Below are 21,294 nucleotides of genomic sequence, written 5' to 3' on the forward strand. Positions count from 1 at the left end.
CTCAGGAGACAGACCGCTGCGCCTTCCTTAGCGGGAACTCCAAGCCTGGGACTCAGCGGCCTCCTCCGCACCGGGATGACCACATGCCAGGAGCAAAGCTAAGTCCCGTGCCCGCGTCATCACGCCGAATCCTTCCAAACGCCCCGAGTGAAGCAGGCTGTGTCTTTACTGTACGGGGGGAGGATAAGCCCCCAGGGGAGAGAAGCGACTTGCTCGATCACACAGCAGTTGGCTCTGACTGGGGTTGTGATGAGCCATTGATGTCAAGTCCTGACCCCTGGCAGCCACTCCGCCCCCCTCCTCAGTACCAGTCTCGGGAGTTCTGGGCCATTTCTCACCTTTACACCTCTCCGGGTGTCCACGCCCGGTACCTCCCCAGGGAGAGCGACATTGGAACACTTCTCCAACTTGAACAAGACACAACTCCACTGACCCAATGAACCCCTGTCCTTTCCACAATGAGTTGCAGTTGACAAGGCATGTCTTGGATGTGCCATTAAAAAGGGAGGTGAACAGATAAAATGTAGCACAACTCTGGAGACCGTCTGAGGTGGGTGATAAGGGTGTTGGTTGTACTAGCCCCTTCGTTTCTGTGAATGGAGAAGTCACATAATTAAGTCAGAAACCCCTCCAGTGTCTCACCCACCCACAGCTTCGATCAGCCCGGGTCCTAGAGACCCCACTCCTGACCCACTGGGGCCCACCCACCCTCTAATGAAAACACAGCCATCTCCTTGCGGCCCCTGGGCGCCGCCCTTGCTACCAGGCCAGGTTTTCTCCTCTTGGCTTTTTCAAAGTGAGGGAGGAGACCCAGCCCTAGGGCACGCCCCCACCTTCAGCTGTCACACACACACACACACACACACACACACACACACACACCCACAACTGCTCACACAGGGCTGCCTTTGGCTCAGTGCCCAGCAAATGGTAACTGTCACTCTCATGAGTAAGATCTCAATCCAATGTCACTTCCCCACAAAGGTCCAGGACCAGGCCAGGTTCCCGGCAGCAAAAGGACCCCCGCCTCTGGCCCGACCTCATCCTGCCTCAGCTTCCGCCCTCGCCACCCTCCTTCACCTCGCCCTTTGACGCCTGTCCCTTTGTACCTGCTACACCCCCACCTGGGAAGCCCACAGCCGCCTCTCCTCCTGGCGCCGCCCCCCCCCCCAGGCCGCCAGGTTGGGGCTCTCCATCTTCACTCAACCAAGGCCACGGGCGGGGGGGCGGGGTCAGACACCGTCACGGAGGTTAACTCTCAACATTTGCTTTATTCCGTCACGACAGCCAACCCCATCCTCCACCCCGAGTGTCCACCGGCACCCACGGTCCTCTCCCCTCCGCCCACGTCCCACGTCGGGCTGAAGAGGTGGGGCTACGCCCGCAGGTGGGCGGCCTCTCTCTCGTCCCGCAGGCGTGGAGAAGGCACAGCGAAGCCCGGTCCCACCGATGCTGCGTCCCTGCAGACGGCTCCGAGGCCCGGTGGTCGGGCAGGCAGCGGACGCCCTGGGCGGGTGCGGGGCGACGAGGCAGGCACCGTAGCGCCCCGACCCACCACTGCTGGAAAGGGACCCAGCAAAGGGTGGCCCAGACGTGATTCGGCAAAAAGGTTTTCAGAGTTTTAAATTAAGGAAAAGCATTCACATGGAAGAGATTCAACTTATCTGGTCTGAAGAAATATATTAAAGAAAGTGGAAGGTAAAAAAAAAATCAAACCCCAAGTAATGACAAAAATAAAAGTGTCCTCTGTAAAAATCTGGGCTCATCTATCAAATCATTCATTTCTACTCAGTATCAGAGTGTGAGGTGAAATATCAGTGTATAAAAAATTAAAACAAAAACAAAGCTGGAGACACAGCCCTTGCGCTGCCCAGGGCAGGCGGCGGCCGCTGGAGGCCACGGCGGGCGTCTGGTCCCTCCTGCCGTCCACGGGCCTCGGAGCCTAGAGCTCTTCCCTGGTCCTGCTCGGCGCTGTGATGTGCTCCTCCACGAACTTGCTCAAGTGCTCCAGGTCTCTGTTTCCGTCCTCAAACTTAATTGGGTTCTTCTTGTCCCCACTGGGTGCGAAGTAGATGGTGGGGAACCCCTCGACTTTGTAGCGGTCGCTGGTGACGTCGTTGGCGGTGGCGTCCATCTTGGCGATGACCAGGCTCTTGTGGCCCTTGTACTTCTTGCCCAGGGCGGTGTACACGGGCTCCAGCTGCTTGCAGTGCCCGCACCAGGGCGCATAGAACTCGATGAGGACGTCCTTCTTGGGGTCCATCACGATGGAGTCAAAGGTCTTCCCCACCACGACCTTGACCGGCCCCTTATTGTTCTTGGGCACCGGCTGGGATTTGATGACTGGCTTTAGTTTTCCTGCGGGGAAGCGAGCGGGGGAGGGATGTGAGTGACCCTGGCGGTCCGCCTCCCACAGCCCCCCGCCCCCTCCCCTCCGGTCTCCTCAACCCTCCTTTCCCAGCCCCTGCAAAGGCCAGAGAGGGCGCAGGTGGTCCCAGCCTGGGCCAATCTGGCCGCCAGGTCCTGTGCAGTGAGGCTGCACAAGAATGCACAGGGGACTGCAGGGACAGCTGGTGCCCAGGCAGCAGAGCCGCGTGGGGGGGCAAGGAACTGGGGGTGTGTCCGTGATGGTGGACGCCAGACCAGGGGCTCGCCCAGGCCGACAGAGACAGGCGTGTGATGCCTTAAAGCAGGTCTCCACACACACACAATTCCCCAGACACCAGAAGCCTATTTTAAATTTTTTAAAAATAAAGCTTCTTGACATTTCCAAGACACACCTGCCCTTTTTCCTATTACAAGGAAAAAGAAAAAAAAAGAAGAGAGAAAAGAGGAGGCAAGCAGAAGGACAGGGACACTCCGTCTCCACCCTCCCTGAGGTCCCCGGGAAAGTTCCAGAATCAGGCTCGAACAAGCCATCTGAAGGAAGAGGCGCTGAGTGCCATGGCCAGGACCCCAGGGGCGCCCCCAGCAGCCCCGGCTCGCAGCCCACCTCTTTTGAAGGCCTGGACGAACCCTCGGAGGGCGTCCGAGTCGAACTCGTCAGGCTCCATGGCGAACTTGCGCCCGCCCTCGTCCAGGACGGCGGCGTTGACGTCCTCGCCGCTCTCGCTGAGCCCCAGGTCCTTCACCTCCGAGGTGAAGTCGTCCTCGTCCGCCACGGCAAAGGTGTACTCGGGGAAGTCCTTGGCCACCTCCAGCACCTTGCTCCGCCAGAACTGAGTGGCTGCAACAGGACCAAGGGCCGTGAGTCCCTGGAGCAGAGGGTGAGAATCTGCCCCATAGACTCACTGACAGGTTCAGGCTGAAAAAGCCACCTGCGTGAGCAGGGAACCTTGGTCAAAAGCTCAACCCAGTCAAGAGGCCTGTGCCGAGGGGCATAAGCCCCTGCCTGCCTGGAGCACAGAAGGAAAATGACCCTGAAGCCATAAAGAAAACACAGCTGGCCACCAACCCGCAAGGGCCCCTCACCGGCTCTGTAGTCGAAGCTGAAGTCCACGCTGTAGTACACGACCACCAGAGGGCGCCGCGAGTACCGCTTGGCCTCGTTGGAGGGCTTGCGGTGACCCACCAGGGGCAAGGTGTGCTTCAGCACGAAGTCCTTGATGGCTGAGCCCTCCGTGGAGCCCTGCGAACCAGCAGGGACAGGTGAGCGGCAGCCAACAAACACGGGGCTCATCAAACACACCCACCTGCTGCGGTCACTGTCACTCAGTAAAGACGGGACTGGACGCGGGGAACCACTGGAAGTGAGAAGCCCCAAGCCCTGCTCAAGCACCCCCGGCAACTCCCTGCTGTGTCTGGGCCCCCATCCTCCACTGAACCTCAGGTGAGACTATCGGGCCACTGCAGGAGCCCCAAGCCCTGTCCTCGGAACCTGGGCTCACCGTGACCTTGGTCGGGAGCTGCAGGAAGAAGACCTGGCTGCCAGAAGACCGCTGGTACGACAGCGAACTGAGAGGGAGGGTCCACCCCGCCCTTCCCATCCTCCCCAGTCCCACCAGGACGCTTCAGAGATTCCAGGAACGCAGCATGGAGAGGTGTGGGGAGGCCCAAGTGCGCACAGCTACTGAGGGGCCATGCTGGGCTAAGCCTCTCGTCCGGAGAAACCACTCCCCGAGTTGACAGCCCAAAGAACAGAGCATGTGCCGTCTCGGGCAAGAGCATGGGGCCGGGCTGGGGCAGCAGCCTGATTTGTTGCCATCCCCCGAGATGGAGCTGTGCGGGGACTGGCTCAGACTGGCGCCCAGGTGGCTGCCAGGTGAGGTGATCAGCGGGAGGCAAGCCCAGCTGCAACGTTCATGCAGCACCTGGGACCAGCTGAGCGCTTGGGGACCCCGAGGCCAGGCTGTCGGAGAGCTGACAGCCCTGAGGGGCACGCAGAGCGCCCTGATGTGGGGGCCCCTGAGGGCTCACACTAAGGAAAAACTTGAGCCAGGCCCTCCGGACCCCAGGCTCACTGCCACCCCAAGGTGCGGGGGCGGCCATCTCCTGTTCCAGGCAAAGACAGAGGAGCAGCAAGGTTCAGCAGCACGTCTGAGGCCACACAGCTGAAGTGGCAGGCACACACCACTCTCTCTGCACAGAACCCAGGCCCCACCCGAACAGGAGTCAGGCAGGTGGCCACAGGGCACTGAGGATGGAGCAGGGACCAGGCAGCTGGGATCAGGTCCCAGGGCACCAGGAGGGTGGGAGGGGAGTGTGGAAAAAGCTGGGGGGGGGGCAGCTGGGGCCCTGGGGGCGTCACCTGAAGGTGACCTCAAGAGTAGTTGCCCTGGGCCTCGACCCAGACGCCTCAGGGTCTACAAGCAGATGGATGGTGGCGGGTGCTCCCTGCGCAGCTCCTGGCCCTGACCTCTCACCTTGCTTCACGTGACCTGTCCTGCCCTCCTCTTCCCTTTGCCCCGATGTCTAAGCCCACGTTCTCCAGACCCTGCTTGTCACTGCATATTGTGTGGGTTTTTACAAAGTGGCTTCCTATAGCGTCTGGGACCGAGCTCGCATATAAACAACACCAGTCCATTTAAAGTCTAAAAATGCAGGCAGAAGGGACAGGGCCAAGCGGCAGTGACACAACGGACTGGGCTGCGCGCTCCAACCTTTCTGGAGTCAAGGACGCTTTCGAGAACCTGTCAGAGGCTACAGGTCCTCCCTGGGAACACGCCGCCCCCCCCCCCATGCACGCCCGGCTCATCTGGACGGAGACTTGGAGGAGGAGCAAGGGCACGGCAGCGCCCGGAGTCAGGTGGGTCGGGGCTGCCTCCAAGGTCACAACGGACTAGAGGGGGCATGGTGGCTCCCTGCAGTACACGCTACATACCAGGGGACTCTGGCCACTTCCTCCAGGTCCCCGGGGAGCCCTTTGGGTCACGGCCTGGGCGGGCAGCCTGGCCCAGGGAGGGACACGCACGCTCTCTCCTCAGCTGCTTCTAACTGGCTGTGGGGCCCTGGGGGAGGCAGTCTCTTCCCTGCACCCCAGCCTTTTCCGCACTGAGGATCTGCTCGCCAAAGCACTCGAACACTGAGCGGATGCTCCCTCTTCAGTCCAGAGAGGGGTGGGAAGGGAAAGAAAGGCCAAACGCAGCACCCACACTGCACAGCCTCAGCAGCGAACAGAGAGGCCTGCCACTGCCCCGCAGCGCTCAGCGCCTGGGCCGCCTGCTGGCGAACACAGCCTGGTAGGAGCAACGCAGACCCCGCGGAGGGGTGGCACCCGAGGGAGGCTGGTGCCAGGAGGCTGAGAGCAGCATGAGGGGTGGAGCCCTCGCGGGGCCAGGGCCTCAGGGAGGGAAACCTCCCCGCTGCAAAGCCCCTGGTGGCACCACCACGGTCCTCCTGCCCGTCGGACGCCCGGGGTCTGGCTCTGCAGAGGGCCCGTCGAGGCCCGAGCGCCCTTACCCACCTGGATGTCCATCATGTTGCTCTTGGGCTCGTATTTGGACTGGAATTTCTCAGGCTGCATCATGACCAACTTGCCAGGGGAGGCTTTCAAGAACTTTGCGATTTCAGTGCTGAAAGTGTGGTAGAATTTATAATCTTCTCTCAGGTTGTTGGCTGAAAAACGAACAGAATGATAAATACACAACTTATTAAATTGCTTAATGATCCAGATTTAACTCCTGGCCCACAACAACCACAGCGAATGCCTGAAAAACTGTGATGGCCACCGTGAGGTCTGTGCAGACAACGCCTCGAGCTTAAATGTTGGATTTTAAAACTTGGTGTGGGCCTGCCCCAGCCGAGCGCCTCCTCCAGGTGGCAGGGCCCCGAGTGCGGTTCCTTTACTGTACACACTGCATTTAAATCCTGTCAACCTCCTGAGATAAGCCCCGACTGGCGGACTTTTCCCAGAAAGGACCAGACAGTGAGCGTCCTGGGCTTTGTGGCCACACTGCCATGAGCACTCGAGGGCGTGCTCCGTGTGCAAACAGCTGGACCACGTGTGCACAAGAGAGTACGGCCATGCTCCAATAAAGCCACCAAACCAGACGGGGCCCATGTGTCGTCCCTGCCCTCCACCTGGGGTGACCTCGCAGTCACCCTCCACTCAGGGTGGAGGTATGTCCTCTACTCTGTCCTCACCACAGTACCCAGACCCCCGAGCCGGGCAGCACACCACAGGATTGCGGGAGGCGGCCCAGAGAAGCCATGGCTTTTGGACTCAGACCTGGGTTCAATTCGTAATTCTGCAACCTGCTAACTGTTGGTGATTCACTGGCCTGAGCCTCAGTCGTCCTTGGTAGGAACAGGAGAATTTATCACATAGGCCACTGTGAGGGTCAGGAGAGGCTGCCCACGCGGAAGCCACTCGCAGGCTAAGTCCCCACCCTGTTTAAGCCTCTGGGTGCCGCCCGCGTTAACAGCCAGCCACAGGCGAGGAGAGAGATTTGCCTCCAGGCCTCTGCCAGCCGCCCCACCATGTTCACGGACTCACTTCTCCATTTCCGCAGACCGCCCTGCATCCCCGGGGCTGCTCGCTCCTTCCACGCAGCCTGCAGGCCATGGGCCAGCGCAGGCCAGCACACCACGCTTGGTGCCTCCCACCTCTGCCCGAAGCCTAGCCTGGCCGGGCCACGGGTCCGACCCAAAGCGCGGCACCCAGACTGGCGGCCCGCTGCCCCAGGCCCGGGTCATCACAGACCACCCCTCCCACCCCCGGGAGGGGCCCACACCCACATGGGGCGTGGGTCTGGGGTGCCCTCTGCAAGATGCTTCCTGATGAGTTGGGAGTGGGAGACGGGGTGGCCCAATCAATAAACACCAAGGAAGCACGAAGGGGACTGAGCCCCACTGTCCACACCAAGTGGCCAGCCAGGCACGTAGAAGGTTGTGGTCAGCCCTCTACCGGCCGTTTCTGGTGCGGGTGCCGGGGATCCCTGGTGTCCCTGAAGGAACCGTTTCTTTTCATGAGCCGGGGACCGTCCAGGATGGCAAGCACCCCCGCCCAGACCAGTGCCCGGCCCCCACAGGACCGATAGCCAGTCCCAGGAGTGTCGCCTCTCAGATTAGCTGGTCTAGCCCCACAGGTGCTCATTAGTACTACCAGGCACTGGGCCAGGCGCCTCGTCTGTGTCACCTCAGTGAACGTGACGACCTTTAAGGTGGACGAGACCACCTTGGTGGGCAGGAGAACAGCAGGCCCATCAGGCCCTGCCTGTGGTCCGCCACAGGGCTGAGAGCTGGCAGAGCCGGGGCTCGTGCTCAGGTCTGATACCAACCCCCACCTTCTAGTGAAGAGCCCCCCCACCTTGAAGAGGGGCTGGCTTTGGGAAGGGGACCCTGGAAGGTGAGGGAGCGTGACCATGAACTTGGGTGAACTCAACTGTGCCCTCCCAGCTCTCTGTGCTCCGTCAGGGCCAGGGTAGGAACTAGCCTCCACCCGCTGACCTGTGCGAACACAAAGCCTGTCCCCCCAGGCACTGCAGTGATGCATCAGGCCACCCCGAAGTCGACGCCCGGGGCCGCGGTGCAAAAGCAGCGGGCCCCCTGGCGGCGTGCCGCCCGGTGCAGAGGGCCAGGCTCACCGGCGTCCTGGTACAGCTGGTAGGCTGGGTCGCTCTGCGCCTGGAAGACCCCCACGATGATGACGTCGTCTCCGTCTCTGAGGAACTCCTGGACCTGCTTCAGGGCCAGAACCTCCTTGGAGGGTGGCCCGGACTGCTCGATCATGTAGTCCACGATCCCTGCGGGCAGAGCACTGGCCTGAGGAGGGGCTGGGGCTCTGGGCGCCCCGCGCTGCCCGCCTGCCCAAGCCGAGGAGCTGGCCCGCTCCACCCAGCGGCCCTACCGTATTTCTCCCTTGGGCCGTTGTATTCGAAGGGCTTTCCCTTGCGGAAGATCTTCAGCGTGGGGTAGCTGGAGACATCGAACCTCTTGGCCAGGTCCGTTTCCGCGGTGGCATCGACCTTGGCCAGGGGGATTGGGGGAGAGCGCTTGCTCAGCTCCTTGGCGGCCTTCTCGTACTCAGGGGCCAGCTTCTTGCAGTGCCCGCACCTGCCCAGGGAAGCCACTGTGTCAGGGGCCTGACCCGACCCAGATGCGGCCTCCCAGAGACACAGGGTTTCCCAACAACCCGGTGAGGCCCTGCCAACCCCCACACGTCTGCTGCTGAGGGCGCTGAGCCAGGGCCCCAAGGGGAGCCAGCACGACATGGCCTCCCCACACTCAGCAGCCCCCACCTTGCTCTCCGCCATCTCTGCCACCCACCCAGTGCCAGCAGGGTGCCCAATACAGGCACCGACGCACATCTGAGTGACTTGGGACCACAACCATCTTACCACGGGGCATAAAACTCCACCAGGATGATGTCTGCGTCATTCACCACCTCATCAAAGTTGTCTGTGGTCAGCACAAGCGTGACTTCGGGGGGAGGCGTCCAGTTGGGCTGGGAGACCTCTTTGACCTTGGCGATAATTTCTGAAAGAAACGCAGTGAGACTGAGCACAGGCAGACCTCTCTCTGCAGCCCGAGACCAGCCTGATGCATGAGGCTCAGTTCTCCCCAGACCACGGTGCTGACTGCACGCGGGCCCCAGGAGGCCCCGTCCGTGCTCTGACCCCATGCACTGACCAGACGTTTGGGGGGGCGCCCCCTAACACGTGCACATCCAGCACTAGCGCACTATAGCATCATAAAACATGCAGAAGTCGAGGGAAACGAACAGAGTGGCAGCTCCCGCACCACTGAGGCTGCATCCGTGTCACGTTACAAAGAGGCCTGTTTGCAGTTGGAATGTCTTCCCACACACTGAAAGACTGCAGGTTCGTTTCCCAGTCAGGGCACATACAGAAGGCGGCCAGCATATTCTCACAAACCATCTTTCAAGTGGTTCTCGGGAGCAGCGGTAGCAAACTGTTCACACTTCCTTTCCTGTTTTTTGGCTGCGGCGCCCACAAAGGACCAGGTGAGAGCCACTTCCACGCAGCACAAGCTCTCAGACTGGAATGCACGCCCACGGCAAGAACCACCTGCCCTGGACATGCCCAGAGCCCGCGTGGGTCACCACAGGGAGGCCCGTTCATTAAGACGCACTCACAGGAGCCACGGGGCCCCCTTGGCAAACACCGCTCTCCAGATTCCCAGCCGGGCATCGACCGGGCCATCCCTCTAGTCAAACACTGACCACAGAACTCCAAATATACAAGCCTGTTTACTTTCCCAAAACACAGCACACTGTTGTCCGTCTCCTTTCAGATTAAGTTCCCTGCACACCAACACGGCTAAGACATGTTAAGTAAAAACAAGAGGGTATAGATGGCATTTAAGATCTGCTAACGGCCCTGGCTGGCACAGCTCAGTAGACTGACTACCAGCCTGAGAACCAAAGGGTCGCTGGTTCGATTCCCAGTCAGGGCACATGCCTGGGTTGTGGGCCAGGTCCCCAGTAGGGGGTGCATGAGAGGCAACCACACATCGGTGTTTCTCTCCCTCTCTTTCTCCCTCCTTTCTCCTCTAAAATCAATAAAATACTTAACGCCCCCCCCCCACACACCCCAGCATGGACGTGTACAAAGCATCTCTGAAGGACACAGGACGAACCCGCTGCAGCTGCCACCTTCCTGCCAGGCAGCCGCATTACCAGTCAGGGTGGCGAGGAGCCCACAAAACGCACGCTCTGACTGGAAGACAGTGGGGAGCAAGACTCAGTGCAAATGAACGGGTGCCAGCACCTCTGTCTGCGCAGCCACAGTGGCCGCCCGTGTCGAAGGGTCTCAGGACAGACTCGCACCACTGGAAGGAACTCTGAGACCCAGTCCAAGTGACTTCTCATCCCTGCTGCGACTCCAGGCCCGACCAGGGGCAGGCACTTGTTCTGGACACAGGGCTGGTGCACAGCCGAGAGAGCAAACCCTGCCCGGTCCTGCTACCGCTCCGCCCCTGGGAATGGGAGACGGAATGCAGCCTTTCAGAAGTGACTCGAAGAGATGCGCTCTTCCTAAAGGATACACCACAATTTTATCTCTTCGTTCGTATAATAAAGTCACTCAAGGCTTAACGGAAGTAGGCAGGGACACCCCGGCCTGGTTTCAGAGAGCCACTGGCTGGCTGCCCACGCCACCGGTCTCAGTGTGGGGCTTGGGTCTGAAGCGTCACACCCAGGGCTGCTCGTAAGAAATGTGTGTCACTGAGCCTGACCTGACACTACCGGAGAGGGACACTGGACACAGGGCTCCGTGAAGTCCCCATGACGCCCTGACCCCGCTCTGCTGGCCCTGAGGCAGGCTGAAGGTTGAGAGCTGTGGCTCTGGAAGAAGCAGTTGTCAACCTTTTTTGTCCCATGGCACAAAAACTACTAAAATTCTGCAGCACACCAAAAAATATCCCTTTTTTGCCCATCTGATCAAACAAAAAAAAAGGTATAATTTTGACTCCTTCACACCAGATGGCTATTGTTGTGTTGGCTGTTGTCATTTTTTAATTTGACAACCTAAGGGAAAAGAGGTCAGTGCCCCTGACTGAACAGTCGGGTACTGCGTGTTTTAAAAAACCTTGTGGAGCCCTGGCTGGTGTAGCTCAGGGAACTGAACGCCAGCCTACGAACTACGAGATCGCCAGTTCAATTCCCAGTCGGGGCACATGCCTGGGCTGCAGGCCAGGTCACCACTCGGAGGTGTGTTACAAGCAACCAATCGATGTTTCTCTCCCTCTCTTTCTCCCTCCCTTGCCCTCAAAAAATAAAATAAAATAAAAATTGCAGCTCCAGAATACCAAGGAGAAGCTCCAACTCTTATAAGATACCCTTCCCATGTAAACACAAGGTCATTTTTATCTCAGTCACCTTGAGCATCCCAGCAAGGAGCATCCCCAGAAGCCGCTGACCCCAGAGGGCACTCCCAGTCCTTTCTGGTACCCAAACTCCCTCCCTGGGGGAGAGAGGCCTGGCCCCGACTCCTCCTAGCAGCGAGGCACCGCTCACCTTCCTGGGTCCTGGAGCCCTCGTAGTCCACAGCCTGCCCCTTCTTGAGGATCTTGATGGTGGGGTAGCCACTCACATCAAACCTGCTGGCCAGCGTGGACTCTGAGGTCGCATCAATCTTAGCAACAGGAACAGGAGGGTCGTTCTCCTTCAAGGTACTGGCGATTTTTTCATATTCTGGAGCAAACTGCTTGCAGTGTCCGCACCTAAGAGTTTGGTTCGGGGAACGAAAAGCACATTAACGATACCTGTAGTGGCTTCACTCCAGCCACACACACAGAAACGGGGCATCGGGACGGGCGAGGTCTGCAGTTAGGAGCAGACGTGACGGGAAGGCCCAGGTGGCTGGAAGTCCAACAGGCCTGGGTTCGACCTCCCGCTCTGCTTTGGGCACATTCTTTCAGTGTCTCTGAGCCTTTTTTTCTCATCCATACATTTCTCAAAGTTCGGTCCAGAGACCTCTCGTGAAGGACCCGGGAGGTGAAACTCTACAAAAACATTTTCATGTGCCCTGGCTGGTGTGGCTCAGTGGATTGAGCGTCGGTCTGCAACCCAAGGGTCTCTGGTTCCATGCCCCATCAGGGCACATGCCTGGGTTATGGCCAGGACCCCAGTAGGGGGCGCCTGAGAGGCAACCACACATTGATGTTTCTCTTTTCTCTCCCTCTATTTCCCTCCCTTCCCCGCTCTCTAAAAATGAATAAAATCTTTTAAAAACTCCAGACAAACATTTTTCGTCTTTTTCACTCATTCTCTTAGAAGTGTACAGTGGAGTTTTCCCGAGGCTACAACTCACAGTGACATCAGCATTCTGATGTTGACCTGTAGTGAGTCACTGTTACACAAAAACAAGTACTTTTTTTTAAACTTCTCAGTTTTAGCTCTGGCTGGGATGGCTCAGCAGATTGGGCACCAGCCTGTGAACCAAAGGGTTTCTGGTTCGATTCCCAGTCAGGGCACATGCCTGGGTTGCAGGCCAGGTCCCTGGTAGGGGCCCATGAGAGGCAACCACACATTGGTGTTTCTCTCCCTCTTTCTCCTTCCCTCCGTCTAAAAATAAATGAAATCTTTTAAAAAAGTTTAAAAAAACTTCTCAGCCTTAATTTCTAATGTGCTAAGTACTGATAAACATGATCCACATGAAAGCTATTTGGGGTCCTCAAAGTTTAAGTGTTAAGGGATCCCGAGACTAAAAGTTTGAACACTGTCCTGGCCAGGTGGGTCAGTGGGTTGGAGCGCCGGTCGATGCACCAAGGCTGTGGGTTGGATCCCCGGTCGGGGCACATGCAAGAATCAACCAATGAACGCTTACATTAAGTGGAACGACAAATCAACCAATAAACCCTTCCTCTCTCCCTCTTCCCACTGCCTCAGTAAATTTTTTAAAAAAATTAAGTTTGCCCTGGCCGGTGTGGCTTGGTAGGTTGGGCATTTTCTCATACCAGGGGCATCCAACCTTCTGGCATGTCTGGGCCACAGTGGAAGGAGAGTTGTCTTGGGGCACACATTAAATACACAAACACTAATGAAAACAGTAGAGCAAAAAAAAAAGGTTTTAAGTAAATTTACAATTTTGTGTTGGCCTGCGTGCTGAACACCCCTGCACATAAACTGAAAGGTCGGGGTTCACTTCCTGGTCAGGGCATGTGCCTGGGCTGTGGATTCAGCCCCTGGTCAGGGCGTGTGGGCGAGGCCACTGATCCATGATTCTCTCTCACACTGATGTTTCTTTCCTCCTTTCTCCCTCCCTTCCCCCCTCTCTAAAAATAACAATAAATATTCTTTTAAAACACCATATACTATGTTGGAACATCAAGCACTAGACACACATGTACATTTTGACTACTGTCTCCAAAGTGAAGCAGGGGGTGGGGGAAGGGGAAGAAGGGGTTGTGAGACCGCGGAGGAGAGCGGGCGGGAGGAGCACACCGGTGGCCACCCACGCAGGCACCACGGTCTGAGGGTGAGACAGGGGAGGGGCGGGGTGTCAGGGCAGCCACCCTAATGCCGCAGAAGGGGGGTGGGTGGCCTTGAGATGGGTCGGATGCCTGTTACCAACGCGGGTTTCCGTGTCACCATAACTTGTGAAACGCCAGCCGCTTCCCCAGCTGTCACCATCAGAGGACAAGTTCCTATTTTAAATCACTGGGGACCGCATTCTGTAAGGGCTGGCCGGCTGCTGCTCCATGCAAACTGGCGGGGCGCTGAGCTCCTGGCGGCCCTCCACCTGCGGCTAATTATGCCCCTGCTCCCAGCCACGCCCACCCTGCAGGGCTCTGGCAGGCGAGCAGGGGACCCGCGCAGGCGACCCGCGCAGGCCCCTACCTTACCAAGGGGCGTAGAACTCCAGCAGCACCGTATCTTTGTCAGCCACAAAGTTATCGAAGTTCGCGTCGTTTAGGATCAAGACACCGTTTTCTTCCTTAACTTCCAAGTCATCCTCCTCCTCCTCCTCATCTTCCTCTTCCTCTTCTTCCTCCTCAAGGGCGTCTTCTTTATTAGAATCTGAGTGCAAAACACCCAGACTGGTTAGGAAACTGGCCGACTCTCCTCAAAAATCTTCCTGTCACATCAACCCTTCAAAATGTGCCACCCCAGTCCTGAGTGGTCCCTGGGAGCCACCACCAGACACGGTGGTGACATCCAGACTTGCCCCCCCCCCCCAGAACTACTGCTCTAAGCCTGGGAATTGGGTGGTTGTACCATGCTTAAAAGATGTTTGAAAACCAGACCTAGAATTTAAAGTCTAAATGCCCCGCAGGAGCGCCCCCTCCCCAGAGGTCGCACCCACAGGCCCCTGGGCATGCCTCCTGCCAGAACGCAGACAACCAAGCGTCAGCTCGGCCTGCTCTGCACTGAGATCTGACCCAGGAACCCTCAGCCCCGCCCTGCAGTCTCCCCAGGCCCTGCCCTGCAGCCAGGCTCAGCTCAGCCCTGACCCGCACTTCAGAAACACCTCACATATAGTTCCCACCAGGCCGAGCTCCGGGTTAATTTTTTTCCCCACAACTATGGACACCAGGCGTCGTGGGACTGTGGTTCTCATTCCCCAGGTCCTTCAGCTTTGCTCACACCAGGAAGGGCACCTGACCAGAGCAGCTTGTGTGAGGATTTCATTAACTCTGAAGCCAGAACATTTCCAGGGGCCAGTTATTCGTGTTTGGAGATGCTTCCCAGGAGATGAAGCGAGGCTGACAGTTACCAAGTCTGGGGCTGAGGGTGAGGTCGGGGCATGAAAACCTGCTCCTGGGACCCTCGAACCCCTGGCACTGGCCCAGCCCCACCCTGCCCCTAACTAATCTTCCCCCACCTACTTCAAGGCTGGCCCTGCAGCTGCTCAGAGGGGCCAGGGAACTGGTCTGGGGGTGGGGGGAGCCTTGTTCATTATCATTAAAACCGAACAATCTGCAGAGAAGTCACCTAAAGCAAATCAAACCCCCACCCCTCCAGCCACTTTCCTCAACCATGTCCCTTTAAACACCTCACTGCTTTTTCCTGACGTTCACATCCCTTTGTGGAGGGAGAGAGAAACAGCTCTACACCCCCAAAGAAAACCCACCCATTTGAGAGGAACGAACCGAGCAGGTGTCCATGTTTCTTGGGACAAGATCCCTCCCCTGCCCTCTGCTTTCCTCCCCGCCCAGGCCCTGTACTCGGGCCACGGCTCTCCAACACCCCTTCCCCTGGCCCCCCCACCACTCCCCTCCTCCACGCAGGAACCCTGTCGGGTGGACAGGCCTGCAGAGGCCCCAGGGCCCCAGCAATGTCACTGGGCAGCACCAAGAACAAGGCTTCCCAGACGGGAAGGAGAGAGGATGCTGGGGAAGACAACCTCACTCTCCAGTCCTGCACAAATGACCTGCCTGAGGGCTGCAAAGCTGGGGGCTGGACAGTGCAGGGGGGGTTGGCCATCGTCTCTGCTCCAGCTGGGGCACCTAGGAGGCACTGTCCACCCTGCCCGGGTCTGGGCGCTCACTTGGGCTGGATGACTGCTGTGGCCAGTTAGGCGGGACTCATGCACACATGTCCACTCTCTCTGCCTGGCTGCTCTGCCCAGTCAGATTTACTTGCAGACAGATGGAAAGACTGGAGAAAGAGCAGACAGAAACACAGCCAGGGGAGGGAGAGGGACTTCGTAACCCACCCAACACACTGGAATAAGGAGAATTTTACAAAAAGGAAGAGCAAAGCTCCTTTAACACACTGGGCCTGACGTGGTCCGTGAGCACTCGTGTGTGTGGGGGGGCTGTCGTGATGAAATGGGCATCTGTGAGTTACCACAGGCCAGAGCTGAGGGTAACTCATTTCTTGATAAAGACCAATTCCTCTGCCACTGGAGAAGGTGCCACTGGAGAAGGTGCTGGCTCTACGCTCCTTCCTACTAGAAACCCACAGTTCCCTGCAGAGAAAGCCCCCACATTTTTCATGGGGAGACCACTCTTCATGGGGCTTTACTTTTATTTATTTATTTTTAAAAGATTTATTTATTTATCTTTAGAGGGGATGAGAGAGGGAGAGGAACATCGATGTATGGTTGCCTTTCATGCGTCCCCTGCTGGGAACTGGTTTTCAGCGAAGCAGCCTGCAACCCAAGCATGTGCCCTGACTGGGAATCAAACCGTGATCGTGTGGTTCGCAGGCCCAAGCTCAATCCACTGAGCTACACCAGCCAGGGCCATGGGGCTTTACTTTTAAAGTCAGATGTTCTCAGACTTCCGGTCAAGATGGAGGCATCAGTAAACACAGCTCATCCCTTTGCACAACCAAGGCAAAAATCACAACTAAACCACAGAACTATTACCCAGAATTGTCAGAAAATCGAGCTCTACAGGAAGTCTGACAACCAAAGAATTAAGAAGCCACATTCACTTAGGTAGGAGGGGCAGAGACTTGGAATGGGCTGGTCTCACATAAAAATCGGGAGTGGTATCTTGCGAATGAGGGATCCCACTCCCACACCAGACCACCCAGCCCAGGGTTCCAGTGCCAGGGAGATAAGTCCCCATAACTTCTGGTTTTAAAACCAGTGAGGGTTGGGGAGGCTATGGAAGAAACTGGGATTCTCAGGTGTCTGCTCTTAAAGGGCCTGTAACAGACTTAGGACTTACTCAGACTCACAGCCTGTGGGCTCCAGCACCAGGGCAGCAGCTGGAAGGGCACCAGTGGCACATGGGGAAGAACCGAAGTGTCTGGCGTGAGGGTGACGGGATCCTCCTGAACAACACTCCAGAGGCCAGGGAGCAGCGACCGCCTTTTCAGAGTCCTCCCCCACCTCACAGCCACAGAACGGCAGTACCATACCTGAGACCCCATCAACCTGGTTCACACAGGCTGCCTCGCCCTGAAATTATCGAAGGCTCTGCCCCATCCAACTAAAGGTGTGTTTCTCTACATTCCACCACGCTGCTAAGAAATGGGGCCAGGGCACATCTAATACATAGTAACCAACACAGGGAGGCTGCCAAAAATGAGGAGCCAAAGACATATGGCCCAAATGGAAGAAGAGGTAAAAATTCCAGAAAAAGAACTAAACAACAGTGGAGGGGAGGAAACCGAGGTTCAAATTAATGATTTGGAAGAAAAAACATTCAATTGGAACAGCAAGAAGGAGAAAGAATGCAAACAAACAAGGGCAGTGTAAGGAGCCTCTGGGACAACTTCAAGCGCTCCAACATTCGAATCACACGGGTCTCAGGAGGAAAAAGAGAAAGAGCACGAAATTGAAAACTTATTTGAAAAAATAGTAAAGGAAACCTCCCTAACTTGGTGAAGCGAGTGGACATGCAACTCCAGGAAGCAGAGAGTCCCAAACAAGATGCACACAAAGAGGACCACATCAAGACACATCACAATGAAGATGCCAAAGGTTAACGATGAAGAGAATCTTAAAAGCAGCAAGAGAGAAGCAGAGTCATCTACAAAGGAGTTTCCCATAAGACTGTCAGCTGATTTCTCAAAACAAACTTTGCAGGCCAGAAGGGACTGGCGAGAAGCACTCAAAGTGATGAAAAGCAAGGACTTACAACCTGGATTACTCTGCCCAGCAAAGATATCAATCAGAATTGAAGGGTAAAGCTCCCAGATAAGGTAAAGCTAAAGCAGTTCATCACCTCCAAGCCATTATTATATGAAATGTTAAAGGGACTTATTTAAGAAAAAGATGAAAACTATAAACATTAAAGTGGCAATAAATTCACAGCTATCAACACTGAATCTAAAAAACAAACTAAGCAAACGACCAGAACAGGAATACAATCACAGATGCGGAGATCATTTGAATGGTTACCAGTTGGGAGAGGAAAGGGAGAGAATGGGGGAGAAGGTGCAGGGGTTAAGTACAAATTCGTAGGTACAGAAGAGGCAGGGGGATGTTAAGAACAGTATAGGAAACGGAGAAGCCAAAGAACTCACATGTGAGATCCATGGACATGAACTAAGTGGGGGACTGCTGGAGGGGAGGGGGGTGCTGGGTGGAGGAGGGCAAAGGGAAACACCCGGACAACTGTAATAGCATAATCAATAAAATAGATATTTCTAAAAAGGTGAGAACAAAAACCATAATAAAGTTGGGTGTTCTTGGATGAAAACACACCCATAGCTTCCCAGCACCTAGTGGAAGGGTGCCATCTTCCTCAGCACAAGGACAAAGCAGCTCAGGTAAGGGGCATGGGGACATCTATTAGAGAATCTTGTAACTATTTTCATTCTACTTACTTTTAAAGAACCTAAACCAATCCCAAATAAAAGCCGGCATCAAAATATTTTCCTTCACTCTGTTGGCTGGAAAGACACGAAGAGTATCGGTGACTTCTAATCTGAGACAGGAAAGGCCTGCAAACTGAGGCTAAGTCATCAGCGCTGACGCTGTTTAGTAACTGCATTCCCAGGGGACATTTAGAGCCCAGGCACTACTGTGACGTTTGAATCTACAATGTAGGAAAGAGACAAGCACCACTAAAAGCCTTGCAGACTTGGAACCTTGGGGGCAGAGGAAAATGCAGCCCTAAACTGCATCCACAGGATAAGTCTTATCCCTGGCAGGCAGTGAAACAAAAGGGCCAGGGATGCCAGAAGGACGGGAGGGAGTCCAGACAAAGGCTAGAAGCGCCAGCCCACCCCAGAGGACGAAGGTGGGAGACCTGCCTTGGCCTAGACAACTCTGGAGTTCCGGGGCTCGGCCCAGAGGCAACTGCCTCCCAGGGCCCCCACTGCTTTAGTGACCTGGGAGCCAAATGATAAATGTGCTGGTTATCAGTAGCCCTTGATGGCCAAGTGATTTTTACTTTGTAGCTACATTCCAAAAAGTATCCTCCATCTCCACTGGTCCTCAAACTTAAATGTGAATGTGCCTCTCAAAGTTTATTCCATCTATGAACCATGAAGAACTTGTTTAAAATGTCCCCAGCCAAACACACACACACACACACACACACACTCTCTCTCTCTCTCTCTCTCTCTCTCTGCTACTTCTGCTTAGGTATATTTTGGGACTCTGTGTTTAAATAAGCACCAGATGATTTGGGTAAAGGTCCCAAGTCACATTCGTAAAGCCACGCTTCTATCTAGTCACTTTCCGCAGGTGTTTTTTTCTACTAGGTGCTGGCTTTTACTTCATTTTCTATTTGGGTAAAGCTTCTCCATTCAGTGACCCCAGGGAAGTTACTCAATATGCTTGAAAGAGTATAAAGTTCAAACTTTCCTACACACTAATATTCGAAAAGGGGTGTTATTACGCTGAAACAAACTCACTAGGGAAAAAAAAAAGAAAAAAACTAGTCATCAGGAGAAAGACCAGCAAGGAGGAAAGCTGAGACCAGTAACAGGATGCCCTGTTCTCTAGGAGTAGCTTTCTTTTCGTGCCTTGTACGTTCTAATTATCAAAGTCCTCTTATCCACTTGTTCTGAGCTGGCTGATTTCAAAGCAAAGTGCAGGACCAATGACTAGTAGCAGTCCTAGGTTTCTGCCAGGGCGGGCGCTTCTTGGGCAGAGACTACATGCCCCATTCTTGGCCCCCCGGAACCCAGGAGCAGTGACTGGCACATACTAGGTGCTCAATAAGTGCTCCCTGAGGGACTGGTACCTCCGGATTTGAAAAGATGCAAACCAAGCCATCCCTTTATCCCTCAAATCGGAACCCTTAGGGTACTTATTTCCAAATGTACATTTTTTCTTTTTTTTTTTTTTTAAGTAAAATGCTTGCTGCCCGCCGGTCCCCAGACTCCTATGAATCCTGTTTGAAAATCAGTGGCTCCGTCTCCTTCACACTCCCTGGGCGCGTTCTCCTGGAAATTTTAAACAATTCCCCAACTCTTCTCCTCGGAAACATGGACCTCAGGAAAATCGGAGCAGAATCAGAACGAAGGAGCCAATTGCACAGAAGCCACTTTGCACCCTGTCCGGTCCAAACCTCTGTGGCACGGGGCTTGCAAAGAGGCCCCGCAGCCGCCCAGGCAGGCCCCTTCACCGCGCTGGTCTCCCAGAATCTATATGATGCTGGCCACCTGCCACCGCCCCTTAAACTCCAGCAAGTTAGCACTGGTATCGGTCCTGGAGAGGCTCCTCGCGGAACCCACTAGTCCCAGGTCGCACCCATTCCCGGTGTCGCGCCGAGCTCTCCAGCCCGCAGGCCCGGCCCACCGCTCAGCCGCTCACCTCCGTCCACCTCCCCGGCCTTCGCCACGGCCAGCAGCTGGGTCAGCGCCAGGAGCAGGACCAGCAGACAAGCTTTCCCCGGCCTCATCACGGCGGTAGGAGCGCTTCCTCCAGTCGCCGGCAGCCCCTGAACTACCCGGGACCTGGGGGATCTGCTCTGGCGGTCGAAACGCAAGAGACCAAAAGTAACCCCCCCAGGAAGTCGTCGCAGGTGATTGGCTGGGGGCAAGGGCAGCCGAGGGCCGGCCAATCCCAGCCCGTTCCAGGACCCGAGCCGCGTGCGCCTCGCAGCCTCGCTGTGCGTCCCACCACAGTCGCACCGCCCTCCTCCCCAGCCTCCTCCGCGCGCCCCGCGGCTCCAGCGTTTAAAGCCCCGAGTCCCAAACCTGAGGTGCCCCCTTCTGATTCGCTGTGCCGCGGCCACCAATCAGCAGCTGCCACTCGGTTTGCCGGGAGCGCACAGGCTGAAAGAGGGAGAGAGGGAGAACAAAGGCGGCTGGCTAGTGCCATGGAGGCGGGGTCCTTGATGTGATTGGGCGGCGGCGAGGTGGGTGGGGCCCAGAAATAGGCACAGGGCGGAGCTGGGGAAGGCCTCTGGGCTTGGCAGGAAGAACACGTGTCCTCAGAAGAGCGGTGGAAAGAGGGGCTGTCAGCTGGGCCCACTGGGATTCCTAGAGGCAGAGGCAGAGGGATCCGAACCAGTCTGTTGATAAGAAGAGAACGAGATACTCTTCTCGTGGGCTTCTAGTTTTCGTTTTTTCTCCTTAAGCAAGTAAAAGCATTTCTTTCCTAGGTTACAACATATACTGGGCTTGGAGAGGGGATGAGCATGCAATTAAGGGAATCCAGAATTGGGATTCAGAGAAGCTTCTCTCCGTGGTTTCATCTGTGAATATGCCATCAAATGCGTGTCTAAACTTTGCCTCATGTTATTTATTTCTCTCGTTATTTTCTGCAAAACTGAAATATCAGATGGGCAAGCCTAGGGGTTTACAAAAGCCTAAATATAACCTTGAGGTTTTTCCCTCCTGACAACTTAGAAGAAAACTAGGTTAAGCTAATGATTTTTGAATGTCAAGGCTGTGATATGTATTAGGGCTTGATATTTCTTTAATGCCTAGGGTCAGTATGCCTGCAGAGTTATAGAAGAATGGGGCGAGCGGACCCTCGAGAGTCCAGGAGCATCTTTCTATGTATACAGATTATCAAGTGAGGAAGAAAGAAA

The 21,294-nt window shown here is 55.9% G+C and overlaps 1 protein-coding gene across 1 annotated transcript; it reads right to left on the minus strand.

Moving 5' to 3' along the window:
* Positions 1-1,251: 1,251 nt before the first annotated feature.
* PDIA4 (protein disulfide isomerase family A member 4) lies at positions 1,252-20,404 on the minus strand. The gene is made up of 10 exons (XM_053671899.1): positions 20,070-20,404; positions 13,747-13,921; positions 11,417-11,622; positions 8,778-8,916; positions 8,288-8,493; positions 8,025-8,183; positions 5,903-6,054; positions 3,472-3,628; positions 2,993-3,226; positions 1,252-2,358 (listed from the first exon to the last, which is right to left on the minus strand). Exons 1-10 carry the CDS (start codon positions 20,155-20,157, stop codon positions 1,943-1,945), a joined length of 1,932 nt encoding a protein of 643 aa, XP_053527874.1. The 5' UTR covers positions 20,158-20,404; the 3' UTR covers positions 1,252-1,942.
* Between the last annotated feature and the right edge of the window lie 890 nt (positions 20,405-21,294).

The sequence above is a fragment of the Artibeus jamaicensis genome, unplaced genomic scaffold (genome assembly GCF_021234435.1).
Source record: "Artibeus jamaicensis isolate MK-2021 breed Jamaican fruit bat unplaced genomic scaffold, CSHL_Jam_final contig_718, whole genome shotgun sequence".
In the NCBI taxonomy this organism is placed as follows: Eukaryota; Metazoa; Chordata; class Mammalia; order Chiroptera; family Phyllostomidae; genus Artibeus; species Artibeus jamaicensis.

Excerpts from the sequence above, each read along its gene's own strand:
- PDIA4 (XM_053671899.1), bottom strand. The coding sequence starts at position 20,157 with ATGAGGCCGGGGAAAGCTTGTCTGCTGGTCCTGCTCCTGGCGCTGACC. Across the intron at positions 8,184-8,287 it reads CGGCCCAAGGGAGAAATACG|GGATCGTGGACTACATGATC; the intron begins GTAGGGCCGCTG and ends CTCTGCCCGCAG. Across the intron at positions 2,359-2,992 it reads CGTCCAGGCCTTCAAAAGAG|GAAAACTAAAGCCAGTCATC; the intron begins GTGGGCTGCGAG and ends GCTTCCCCGCAG.